Source organism: Panthera pardus, unplaced genomic scaffold (genome assembly GCF_024362965.1).
Source record: "Panthera pardus isolate Hobbes unplaced genomic scaffold, ASM2436296v1 HiC_scaffold_17, whole genome shotgun sequence".
NCBI lineage: Eukaryota > Metazoa > Chordata > Mammalia > Carnivora > Felidae > Panthera > Panthera pardus.
The window spans coordinates 82,837,060-82,850,789 of record NW_026526732.1 but is presented as its reverse complement, the minus strand read 5'-3'; the positions used below and the strand labels follow the sequence as shown (position 1 = coordinate 82,850,789).

General features: G+C 39.4%; 1 protein-coding gene across 3 annotated transcripts in view; it reads right to left on the bottom strand.

Moving 5' to 3' along the window:
• The window catches only part of IMPG1 (interphotoreceptor matrix proteoglycan 1), a 130,932-nt gene that overhangs the window by 79,487 nt on the left and 37,715 nt on the right, over positions 1-13,730 (bottom strand). For all 3 annotated transcript variants that reach the window (XM_019442698.2, XM_019442697.2, XM_019442696.2), the window contains 3 exons: positions 12,061-12,125; positions 11,385-11,464; positions 5,566-5,718 (listed from right to left, as the gene is read on the bottom strand). In XM_019442698.2, the coding sequence (XP_019298243.2) occupies positions 5,566-5,718; positions 11,385-11,464; positions 12,061-12,125 (298 nt within the window). The remainder of the gene's footprint in view (positions 1-5,565; positions 5,719-11,384; positions 11,465-12,060; positions 12,126-13,730) is intronic.

Genomic DNA, 13,730 nt, shown 5'->3' with positions numbered 1-13,730 from the left:
TTCTGAAACCCAGAGGAAAGTGTTTTGCTATTTATTTAAAAGCTGCAATTGGGTAGTTCTGATCTGCTTTCATGGTTACTTTATATAAAATATGAAAAAACTTTAAGGTGGCACTTGGAAGAAACTTTTTTGGCTACAGTATTTTTATTTATACACAAAGAATAACTATAATATTTTCTGAGTTGAATTATGTGATTTGGAAAATATGTTAAAGAGGTTACTAAAGTCAAAATGGCTGCTATATCTAAATAAAATGGTACAGGCAGACTCTAATAGGTTAGATTCACTGGTAGATTTATGTGGACTTTATAATAAATTTTCTTAATTAGTTTGACCTTGCTAATGAAGCATATTATAGGAATATTTTATAATTGCTATATTCAGTTATTCCTGACCCACTACGGTCTGGCTTCTGCCTCTGGATTCACCCAGTGGGGAGGATTTTCTCCAGGCTGTTGTCTCTTGGCTCTCTCCAAATCCAGTGGCATTTTCCATTTCTCTTCCATGGTGTGCCTGCTTATTTTCTGGTTCTTCTTCTATCTCAACGACCACTTTCTCAGTCTTCTTTACTCCATCTTAGTCTCGTCTGCACTCTCTGCTTTAAACATAAAGATGCTTAGCCTCCTTATCTCACCCTCCCACTTATTCAGTAAGTTTGACTGCAGGCACTGTGCTAGGCTCTGGGGACACATTGCCACATAGGCGCTGCTCCGTCCAGCTTACTCCCGCATGGACTGGGAGGCAAGAGAGACCAAGAGAAAAGGATAGTATTAGTAGCGAAGCTTGGAAGGGAGAGCAGGGTGAAAGTGAGGCTGAGGTGAGCAGGAACCTGGCACCACCTTCCCTTCCCTGTGCCCACTCCCCTCTGCCCCTCCTTGGGGATCTCATTTTCTGCCATAGCTTCACTGATCACCTGAGACATAGCTTTGAGTTCTACATGTGAATATCCCAACTTTGCCACTAACTAAATACATCCAAACCAGAGTTATTCTCTTCCTTCCAAATCCGCCTTTCCTCCAGCGCTCTCTATCCCAGTCAGGTTCATAAACACCTATCGTCTTCCATGCCAGAAGACCCAGCAACCCTAATACCTTCTCTCTGTGCCTATCACATCCATTCATTAACTCCTGGTAGTTTGAACCCCATATACATTTTGTTTCCATCACATTCTTATTCTCATGGCAGGCATACCTTCCATATCTCCCTTTTTATATTGCTGAAATGGTTTTCTAGGGGTGTGTGAGGAAAGACAGCAGAATTTTTTTTTTTTTTTTGGCAGGGGGAGGGGATATGCTAGGGCAGGAGGAATAGAGATGTCTCCTTGACCACATTTTTATTTCCAAGGTAATCATTCCATATCTGTTGTTCTTCACTAAAAATCCCTTGATGGGCTGCACTGCCAATTGAATAAGTTCCTTGAGAATGGCATTTAAGGTCCTGCACATTCTAACCTTCCATTCCCCAAGCACTTTATCATTTGCCCTTCCTGTCATCATTACCCTCTTGGCCAATATTGTGTCCTCTCGGGACACTAAACTAACACCTATCTTCTCCTCAAATTACAACATGGACTTCCTCCAGACCTCTATGACTTTTCCCCCTTTTAGCCCAAGATGCAACTTCTATCTTCTGCTCCTTGACTGCCTATACCACCATATTTCAAAGCCAGCTCAAGCATATTCTCTATTGAGAATTTGTAGAGCCCTAAAGTCAGGCTCAATGATTTCTTCTCCCTACTGCTCTAGAACTTGTTACAGTATATCCCATAAAACAGTCTATGAGCTGCACAATGGCTCCTTCACTGAGATTATGCTCCTTGGGCTCAGGGACTGTGTCTGATTCATCTTCATCTCCCTCCTTCCCAGTACCTAGCAGGCCGTTATCCACATAGCAGGGACTCAGCAAATTTTGTTTAATGGACTTGAGTGGATCTCTTCATTCTCTAAACTCAACAACATGCTGCTGCATTGTCACTGTATCTAAAATTACTGCTGATTCCATATTATCTATGCCAAGGACTAGGGCAGTGATGCACAGATAATCCCCAAATCACTTACATTGGCCTTTGAAGTGTGTCATAGATTTCTTTTTCCAGCAGGCTGATTTACCAGCTAAATCGTATTTTCTTACACCAATATTAAAATTAGTTTTCATTCCCTCAGTATATAGTAACTGCAGCGAGGAAGGTAGCCTAGGTTTTGGGTGCTGAGATAGCTGTGTAGGCCTGAGTTTAAATATTGGTTCTGTTCCTTTCTAGCTGTAAGACCTTGAGTTTATTGCTTCATCTCTCTGAATACGATCTCCTTAGTCCAAAAAGGATAACAATACCTGTATTATAAGGCTCCTATAAGGAATAACTAATAAATGCCTGACACACAGTGGGCAAAGAGTTGATGACATTGTATTTTTGATTAACTTAGTCTCTATATCTTCTACTGGATTACTAGCTCCTTGGTAGTCCAATTTTCTTTTACTTCCTCAGTAGCCACATAACTTGGAGCCTGACAGGGGCAGAGCAAGACTTTAGTCAGTTGTTTTTGAAAGACCCAGTGAGGGGAAAGGACAAGATGAGGGTTCCTGTAGGGGTCAAGGGCAGGGATGCTGAGTACTAAGCTTCTGTGCCTCCATGACCACCCCCACCACAGGCTTAACAGAGGAGAACTAGGAATTTAGGTCTGAGGAGATGGTCTTTGTTACCGAGACAGGTAGGAAAGAGCTGTGTACATGCCTCAGGTCTGCTCTGGCTTTCTGTGACAAATAGCTTTTGGTCCCCAAGGCAGTTGTCATGCCATTCCAGTAACAACACCTTAGACTAGATGTTTAAGTGTGAGCAGCAGTTTCTGGAGTGGAAGATTCGGACCCTGACTTGTCCTTCTTTCATGTCCAGGATACCAGAGGTGCTGTTGTATGGATGAAAACAGTCAATCAAAACAGAACTGCTCCCATAGAAGCCCGCAGCTGCAGCATGGGCAGTGGGGAACATCTCCAAGGAGAGCCGTCCTCCCCTCCAAGAGTGCTCCACAGCACTGGCTCCAGCAGAGAGGAATTTTGTTGTTCATGCCCTCTTTGTGAACCTGTCTGTGATCGATTAAGACTCAGCTCTGCTTAGGAGGGTGCAGAAGGCATCTAGGGAGGAGATGACAAAGGCCTTCAGTTAATTCTGCCAAATAATCTTCTGGGGACCCTCCAATTACGGAGTGCTAACCATTAAATTGCTAATTAAGTGCCCAGTTAACCTTATTAATAATACTAAATGCACAGGGGCCTCCCTGATTCTGCTGGAATGTATGTTCAAGGGGCTATAAAAAGGCAGCCGTATTGAGTTCTCATGAGCGTTTGCACAGGAGAAAGCATTCAGACAACAGCTAAGCATTCCTTTTGACATTTGTATTAAATTGCTCATTAGGTTTATTGTGAAAATTAAATTACTTCAAAGCACTGTCCATTAATTCCTGATTAGGCCTGAATGGCTCTGCTAATGCAAGTATGGGCGGTGGTGGAGTGGGTTGGTTATCTGTTGGCAAGCTGCTGGGTGGTCTGGACTGCTCAGAAGCCTGGAAAGGGAACAGATGCTCTAACCAGAGGGGCTCCATCTCAGAGAAGCCAGTGACCATGCAGAGGAACCCGCAGGACTGATGTGATGGGTCTCTGGAACAAGACCCAGCAAGACATACTCTTATTTGGCTAATAAGTTTTTCAGAGTCTAGAATGGGCATGTTAATTTGATGATGATACAAAAATCCCTGTCCCATAAATATTTATTTGGGAAAAATAGGAAGTATTGCATAATGGTTAAGAGTAGGGGTTCTGGTGCCAGGCTGCCTGAATTGGAATCTTGGCCAACTATCCAATTTTGAAGATACTCCGACTATACTAAAGATTTTCGGAAGAGAATATTTCAAGAACAAATAGAAAGTTAACAGACTATTCTTTAATTCATTCTATCTAATAATCCGTGTCTAAGTACTTCTCTGGTTCATAAACACCCCATGCTGATGCTTTCTCTTTGAAGTTTGTAGAAATGATTCTTTACATTTTATTGACTGAACGCTGATGCAGGAGGAAGTTGGAGGTTTAATATTTTTGCCTATTTATCTTCTCTCCAGTTGAGAGGAGGTAAGCACTGATTTCTCCAAGTATGACAAGTTCCCTGGCCATGCTGAGTGAGATGCTTGGGCACCCAGGCTCTCCATAAATGAAGTTCATGGTTATGTTTTCTTATGAATGCTTCTATTTTCAGTTGCATTTTTACGGTCACTGAGTAGTTAACTGCATCCCAAGCTCTGTATTAGGAGGTTAAGTCTTCAGAGATGAAAGAAACAGTTCCTGCCCTCAAGGGGACACTCAGAGCCTGAAGATAGTGAGGGTGGCAGGTGAAGAGGGAGAAACAGAGACAACGAAGGCCACAGACGTGTAAAGAAACAATCTCAAGACAGGGTGATAAATGTTGTGGCAACAGTGGGCACCGTGTTTTAGCTCAGAGGAGAGGCACTGACTGAATCCAGAATGGTTTGAGACAGAACTTTCCTTGATGAAGTTTTGTAAAATGAAACTCGGGGAAAGGACATTCCAGACAGATGAGACAACACAGGGAAAGGCTAAAGGTGAGAAAAGATTTGTAAGCAGTTTGTATTTCTGTAGAGTGCAAAGGAGGGGGATGGGAAGGATGGGAAGATGAGGCTGGAAAGGAAGGCAGGGCTTTTATCATGGCGTATAGATGCCACGGTCAGCAGAGTAGCTTAGATTCATCCTGCAGGAAATGAAGAGGCAGGCAGATATGATGAGAGTCCGAGATGGAAGAGACATCTTGGAACAGCTCCGAAGTTTAGTGGACGACATGGACAACATTACTGCCTTACACTTATCACCCACGAAGAGTGTCATGTCATTAAATTGCATCAAACTGCAAAAGTGGATATACATTATGTAAGACAAATATGAATTAAAATTCATATTTCAACCCAGCATGTTCCCTAGTTGGTGCTTACATGAACATTTTAGATGTATAGAATACCTGTGTAGTGGCTCTCTGTTAAAGAAGGTTTAAAGACCTACTAATATTTAAAGAAAACCTAAATGTAAGTGACTTTTAAGACAGAGAAGCTGGAGGAGCTCCTGGGTGGCTCAGTCAGTTAAGCATCCAACTCTTAGTTTTGGCCCAGGCCACGATCTCGCTGGTCACGAGTTCGTGCCTTGCTTCAGGCTTTGTGTTGACAGCTCGGAGCCTGGAGCCTACTTCAGATCCCGTGTATCCCTCTCTCTGTGCCCCTTCCCTGCTCGTACTCTGTCTCTTTTTTTCTCTCTCAAAAATAAATAAACATTAAGGGAAAAAAAATTAAAAAAAAAAAAAAGAGAAGCTAGAATAGAAAACTTTTCTAGAGATGAATTTGCCCTAACATTTTGGGACCCATTGCAGTTTTTGATTAAAATGAAAGCAGTTTTGGTTGAAAATGAATGCCTGGTCACAAGAAGTTGGAACTATTAGTTCAAAGGGTTTAGGTCCTGTTGGCTCCCAGATTCTGAGTCATGACTTGGGCTGTGGTTGTGTGGGGTGGGTTCACTTACCTGGAGTTGAGACTTGGCCGCCAGCTCCTGATAATGTGGGGACTGGGAGTCAGCGAGCTCTGCCGTGAACCTCTGGTTTGCTAGAGTGATGCTCAATTCCACCTTCTGCTCCAGTGGGCCTTTGTATACCTTAGTGGATTCTATTTTTCTTTCCTGAGTTAGAAAATAAAAGGTCTTCTATTAATATAAACTATAAGTATATGGTAATACTATATAATATATATTGATATTGTCTCAAAAAGTGGATAATGAAGGCTCAAGTGCTTTAAAATTTTTTTTAGCGTTTATTTATTTTTGAGAGACAGAGAAAGACATAGCACGAGCCGGGGTGGGGCAGAGAGAGGATTAGACCATTCGTGCCTAAACTTCATATTAAAGAATCCCAAGCAGGTTCCAGGTTCTGTGCTGTCACAACAGAGCTCAATGCGGGGCTTGAACTCATGAACCATGAGATCATGACCTGAGCTGAAGTAAGACACTTAACTGACTGAGTCACCCAGGCGCCCCTCAAGTACTTTTAGAATTAAAATCTTATTAACTAGAAGTGTTCTCTGAATTTCATTGAGAGACAAAGTACTGAAGCTCCAATGAGTTAACTATTTAGAATCCTTGAGAACACTGTAATGTTAGAACTCTGTACTCTTCATGAAAACATTTGCACACATGGACACACACACATAATTCATATATACTGTTGGAGCATCACTGAGATTGTGCCACACTCTTGCGTAACTATGAATGCTCTTTGATGAAGACTGGATTATACAATATAACCTATGTGATGCTGAGATATTATTTAATACAATCTTCTTTAGAGAAGAGTCTAGACTGGTTTAATGAGACCATTTGTGCCCAAACTTCATATTAAAGCTAGTTAGTGAGCACTGTCAGGTCAAGAGAGGATTTGAAATATCTCTCAGAAGGAATGGCATATTTGGGCCACCTTTGGTAGCATGTGGCTAAAAACAGAAATACTCTTCTGAGGACCTGGATTTGGCCAAGGGGTCATCCTTTTTGCCCTCTGGACTGGGAACAAGCAGGAGTCTCTCACTGTTCTGAATTCACATGGGCTCCCAGGGCACAGAGCAAGCCTGGAGCTGAGTTTCAAACTTGGGGTGTGACAGATTTTCAGTATTGGGTACCTAGATGATTGTGAAATCTGAAAGGTTTTTAAAAGAGTAAAAAACATGTCTGTGGAAAATTGAATTTCTTTGGTAATGCACTTAGTCTTTTATTAGTGACATCAGCTATGGAAGTTTGAAAGAGGAGACCAACCAATGGAAAATGCCATGAGGGACAAAACTCATGTGGGTGGTAGCCAATGTAGTTTCCCCTCATTTCATATTACAAGCCCCTCTCTTCCATGGCAGTGGACAGACACACAACCTCTAACTTTAATAGGGCACATGGAGGATGCCAGACTACTGACGTTTGTTTAACGAAAAGATTTCGTTGATTCATTCATCAAAATAACACATAAGCATCTGTATGGGTGTAGGACAGTGTTAGGACCTGTGGAAAGTTAGAAGAAAAATATGGCCTAGAGCATTATCCTCTACAAGTTTACCATTTCACTAGGCATATTTAAGTTCACATGAGATATTTAAATAAATTCTTTAGATGTATTAGTGAGAAGTCTTCTTATTTATCCTCAGCCACTGGATTAATTTTCTGCGCCTCTCAGCCAGCACCCTCAGTAATACTTTATTACCTATGAGATAAAAATTCAAACTCTTTTTCCTGACATTCAAGGCTTTCCACAATCTGATAACAATCTGCTTGAACAATTTTATTTATTTTATATATATTTTTTCATTAAAATTTATTTTTTAACTCAACTACTGAGTGGGCCCAAGTACAATGTCTTAAATTTTTTTTAGTTTTTATTTTAATTCCAGTTAGTTAACATACAGTGTTATAATAGTTTCAGGTGTACAGTATAGTGATTCATACATCACCCTGTGCTCATCACAACAATTGCACTTGTTAATCCCCATCACCTATTTAACCTATTCCCCCACCCACCTCCCTCTGGTAACCATTGGTTTGTTCTTTATAATTAAGAGTCTTTTTCTTGATTTGCCTCTCTCTGTCTCTCTTTTTTTCCCTTTGTTTGTTTTGTTTCTTAAATTCCACAGTGTGAAATCATATGGTATTTGTCTTTCTCTGACTGGCTTATTTCACTTAGCATTATATTCTCTAGCTCTATCCATGTTGTTGCAAATGGCAGGATTCATTCTTTTTTATGACTGAGTAATATGCCATTGAACCACATCGTTATCCATTCATCAACTGATGGACACTTGAGCTGCTTCCATATCTTGGCTACTGTAAATAATGCTGCTATAAATATAGGGGTACATGTATCCCTTTGAATTAGTGTTTTTGTATTCTTTGGGTAAATACCCAATAGTGTGATTACTGGATTGTATGGTAGTTCTATTTTTCACTTCTTGAGGAAACTCTGTACTGTTCTCCAAAGTGGCTGCACCAGTCTATATTCCCACCAATAGTGCACGAGTGCTCATTTTTCTCCACATCCTCACCAATACTGTTGATTCTTGTGTTATTGATTTTAGTCATTCTGACAGGTGTGAGGTGATATCTCATTGTTGTTTGGATTTGCATTTCCCTGACAGTAAGTGATGATGAACATCTTTTCACATGTCTGTTGGCCATCTGTATGTCTTCTATGGAGAAACGTCTGTTCATGTCTTCTCATTTTTAATTGGATTATTTGTTCTTTGGGTGTCAAGTTTTGTAAGTTTTTTACATATTTTGGATACTAACCCTTTATCAGTTATGTCATTTGCAAATATCTTCTCCCATTCTGTAGGTTACCTTTTAGCTTTGTTGATTGTTTTCTTTTCTGTGCAGAAGCTTTTTATTTTGATGTAGTCCCAGTAGTTTATTTCTGCTTTTGTTTTCCTGGTGCCAGGAGACATATCTAGAAAAAGGTTGCTATGCAGAATATCAAGGAGGTTACTAGCTGTGTTCTTTTCTAGGATTTGTATGGTTTCAGGTTTCACATTTAGGTCTTTAATCCATTTTGAATTTATTTTTGTGTATAGTGTAAGAAAGTGGTCCAGTTTCTTTTTTTGCATATTGCTGTCCAGTTTTCCCAACACCATTTGTTAAAGAGACTGTCCTTTTCCTACTGGATATTCTTTCCTGCTTTGTCAGAATTAATTGACCATATAGTTGTGCATTTATTTCTGGGTTTTATATTGATCCATGTGTTTATTTTTGTGCCAGTACCATACTGTTTTGATTACTACAGTTTTCTAATATAACTTGAAGTCCAGTATCGTGATGCCTCCAGCTTTGCTTTTCTTTTCCAAGATTGTTTTGGCTATTTGGGGTCTTGTGTGGTTCCATACAAATTTTAGGATTGTTTTTTCTAGCTCTGTGAAAAATGCTTGTGTTATTTTGATATGGATTGCATTAAATGTGTAAATTGCTTTGGGTAGCATCAACATTTTAACAATATTTGTTCTTCCAATCCATGAACATGGAATGTCTTTCCATGTCTTTGTGTCTTCTTCGATGTCTTTCATCAGCATTTTTTAATTTTCAGAGTACAGATCTTTCACCTCTTTGGTTAGCTTTATCCCTAGATATCTTATTACTTTTGGTGCAGTCATAAATGGAATTGTTGCTGCTTAAACAATTTTAGTCTGTGTCATTTCTCCTTGCCCCGACTACCAGATAGCTTGCTAACTGTTGATGAGATACCACATTACTTGTGCTAGTCTCCTGACCGGAGAGACCTTCCTCACTGCTCCCCATGCTCACTTCCAGTACTAAAACATAAGGACACACACACACACACACACACACACACACACACACCACATACATACATTTTTTTACTTCTTACTAATACCTTATGGTTCATTTAACATAATATTTCCTCTGATCATTTAGGGTAGAAACCTTTGCCTCTTTCTAATCTCTTGGAGCAGTGAATAATATCTGAATTTCTCATTTAGTACGTATGTCATAGTCACCTAGTCTTTTTATATGCTAATCTTTTCACCCCACATATAATCTCCTCGAATCCAGTATGATTCTCATAGTTTATTAACTCTCCCAAAGTAAAAAAAAATAATGTGGTCATTTATGCACAAAACTCTCTGTGAATATACATGATTAGCAGTCACATCCTTTGCAACCTGTCCTGGCTTATCATTTTGCTCCATTCTATATATCTGCCATCTTCAAGTACACACTAAGACTATTTTGTTGTACTTATTTGCATTATATATTTCTTGAAGGCAGGAACCATGTCTTATTCATCTTAGAATCTTTGGTACATACCCCAATGCCTGGCACATCAGAGGATTTTAGTAAAATGTTTGCCGAGCCAAAGAATGAGTGATAGATGTGGGTGGTAAAAAAGGTAAGAGGAGGATTTGATGAATATAAAATGAAATGTTCAGGGGATATTTACTGCAGAAAGGGGGACATATATTAGATTTTGAAGAATATGAGACATAAGTAATACGAGAAAAGAGTGAACTAGAGTTGTCTTTGAAATTTTATAGTGAATATATTTAATCTCAATAATTTTTTTCAACAGCACTTTTCACTGTTCATGGAATAGTATTTTGGAGAAAAATGGAACAATTTAATTCTTTGTTTAGAGCAATAGTTCCAGCAAATCTGCAGCCATCTGGCCTACAGGCCAGCAGGGTTCTCATCCCTGAATTTTCATGTAGAGCTGGTGAGACTGAACTTCTTGCCCTCACTGTCTGGGCTTTGACCTTGCAGAGAGGTTCACAGGGAGGTAAGGGCCAGCAAAGTTTCTCAGACCACAGGGAAGTATGTGTCACCCCTGGACTGCCCCCTGCTGAACTTGCTGCCCACAGTGTGCTGCCATGATGCTGACACTCCTGGGGAAAGAGGGCAGTGTTTCCTGGCTTCAACATCAAGTGTCTGGCTCAAAGATTTTGAAGTGATTAAAATGTCCCCCTTTTCTGGGACACCTGGGTGGCTCATTTGGTTGAGCATCAGACTCTGGCTCAGGTAATGATCCCATGGTTTGTGGGTTCGAGCCCCATGTCAGGCTCTGTGCTGACAGCTCTCAGCCTGGTGCCTGCTTTGGATTCTATGTCTCTCTCTCTCTGCCCCTCCTCCACTGGTGCTCTGTCTCTGTCTCTGTCTCAAAAATAAATAAAACACTAAATTTTTTTTTAAAAAATGTCCCCCTTTTCTGACAACCAACAATTAATTCTGTAACATATCCTCTCCTCCTGCATTCCTTTCACACAAAGAGAGCAGTGGCCAGTGCTTCTCTTTGCCTGTGAATACCATTTACTTTTCCCCATTTAACATTCAGGATTTCAATCATTTTGATATTTATCTGACCCATTTATGCTGGCCATGCCTGGAAGCAAAACTTCTACCCTTAGTGTCAGCATGAGATTACACTTTGGTGAAGGAGCTTGACTGATTGGATGATTGATTGACTGATAGGTTTATCCATTCATTTATTCTAATGCTTGGGGAGTCCTTGCTATATATGCAGTTCTGTTAGGTACTGGGGAGAAAAGGGCCCCTACCCTCCTGGAGTTTATAACTAAGTTGCTTTTTATAATTCCTCTCAATTTATTCTAGGTTTCAATCTGGTTTTTCCCCTCAGTCCCTAGAAGAAGTGAGAATACTGAATAGAACAAAGTCACTGACTCTTACTTGGAGTGATAAAAATGCAGCACTAATAATATGGAATGGCCAGTTCATCCATTCTCTTTTCTTGTTTTACCAATAAAACAAAAACAGGCATGTGAAGAGCTAGATTGACTCTCAGAACTTCTTACTGTTGTAGGCATGATGGTGTCGTTGAGGAATGTGTCACCAAGAGTGAGAGGGAAGGGTCCAAGCGAGACACTGGAGACATCTGTGGAAATCAAAAAAAATTACGGGCACAGAATGAGATTGGAGAAGTTTATATAAGAACAAAGTCAAAATTTCATATACTCTTTCTGTCATTCTGGAATTTACAGATATGAGCTGCATTCTTAACTCATTTAAGATTACATAAATATGTTCTTGAGAAAAATACAACTCAGACTTTTGGTCCCAGTTGAATTCTCCATTCTCATCTAGGACCCAAGTTTGGTGCTATTCTAGATACGTTTCAGTTAAATGGTTTGCCAATGAGATCTGGTTAATTTTTCTTTTTGTGACTATATAAAGGATGCTCATCTTGAACTTATTTGTTTGAAAATATTGGCGATGATTGTCTCCAAGTTGTAAGATAATGGGTGATTTCACTTTACCTTTATTCTTTTCTAAATTTTCCAAGATTTATACAATGAACCTAAATTATTTTATACATTTAGAAATATCAGTTATTTTTAAGAAAGTATATTATAAATTTTGTCAACTTCAATTAAGGATTGCTTTTTAACTAATATACTTCCATGATAACTTTTTCCCTTCCCTCTCTTTCATGATAATCAGGAACAGGTGAATGAGGAGGTCTAAGCTTACCTGGAGAAAACACAGGGGTTTCACCAGGTGCTCCTAATGTCTTCTCTGTAGATATTTCATCTTTTCTATTAGCACAATAGGAAAGAGAAAAGAGATGGTGAAAAGGAGCTTGATGACAACAGGGGAAATTTATTTACTTTTCCTATACTCAATAGACTTAAAATTAGAGGAAAACCCTTTAAAACTGGGTTTGCCTATTTTTTCAATATAGAAGTAATATTCAAATATATTTCCATTGAAGACAAATACAAACAACCCCTGAAAATGGTTATGTTTGGCTCCAGGGCTTTCCCATAAGCATTTTTCATGTGGTTCTGGGGAGCACTTTCATTGTGGGCAAAACTGGTCTTTGGGCTGGATGTTTTATAGTCTCATTGTGCTTATACTGTGTCCTTAACATCAAAGATAATTGCATGACATGATCTATGTATGACTGAATATTCTTGCTAAAATCTCAGATCCTCAAACCTGCAAATCCAGGGAATGCTTAAGTTTATCTACTAGAGTAAGTCTTGTGGTTATAGCAATAGGAAAGAGAGAGATTTCTGGATAGTCCAGATATATTAAATCCTATTCTGGACACAACCATTGCCTGCAAGAGTTATGGGTAGCTTTGTAGGCTATGCGGTGGCCATCTGGAAAATATCTAAGGGCAAGTCCAAGGGCATGGTTATAAAGCTGTCTGCATATGATGTTGGCTCATTCTAGCAAACTCTATGTAGAAAGGAATAGCAGTAGTGATATCTTTTTAAGCTCACTGAAAGATTTGTTACTATTAGCTATTAGGTTTTAATAGCTCGTGTCTATGTTAGTACAATGTAGTCATAGTTGACCAATATATTTGATTCAATTTTCTGTGGCTCATGCTGATGGGAAGACCAAAGGGAATGGACGGGTGCTATGCTGTTATAGAGACATCTAGATTTGGCTATAGATAATGAGACCATCTACATATTTCTAATATACTCAATTCTGCCAAAGGGCTAATAGGGATGGTATACAAAGTACCATCTGTTGGCCTGGCATGGCTCTGACCTGTCAGAATAGATGTAAACATGGAGGACTATATTGGCGCACACAGGCTAACTATAAATTCAGACTGTTTAGGAATTAGGTATTCTTGTTCTTTTCTGCTGGTATTGTGCTATGTGCTTCAGAAATAGTTTGTATGGATATCATATTTATAAAGATTTCATATCAAACATTAGAGCATTTGTGATTTAGACAATTTTCCTTTTTTTCCACTTTATAGGTCTTGTTTATAGAAAGATCTTTCCTACTATTATAACTTTGGTATCCTTGTTTTACCTTGCTGTTAAAAAGAAAATAACCAAGAATAGTTATTAAAGTGCTGGCTATTGCATTAGTTACAAGTCAACAGCCCACTTTGTGCAGGACCCTGTGTCAGATGTTATTTCCTTATCCTCTGCCACTGGGTATGATTCTGCCACAACAATGGCAATCTAGACCATCACTCAAAAGCTATAATTTGGGAAGCTGGGACATTGGATTCTTCCACTGGCTTTTATTTTAAAGTAATTTGAAGCTGGCAGATTTATGGGCTACTCAGATGAGAAAATTTTCTGTTTTGTCTTCCTGGAAAGGTTGAAAATAAGAAACAGCTTCCTTGCCTCCTCTCTTAACAACTTGGTAATCGTAGCTAATGTACA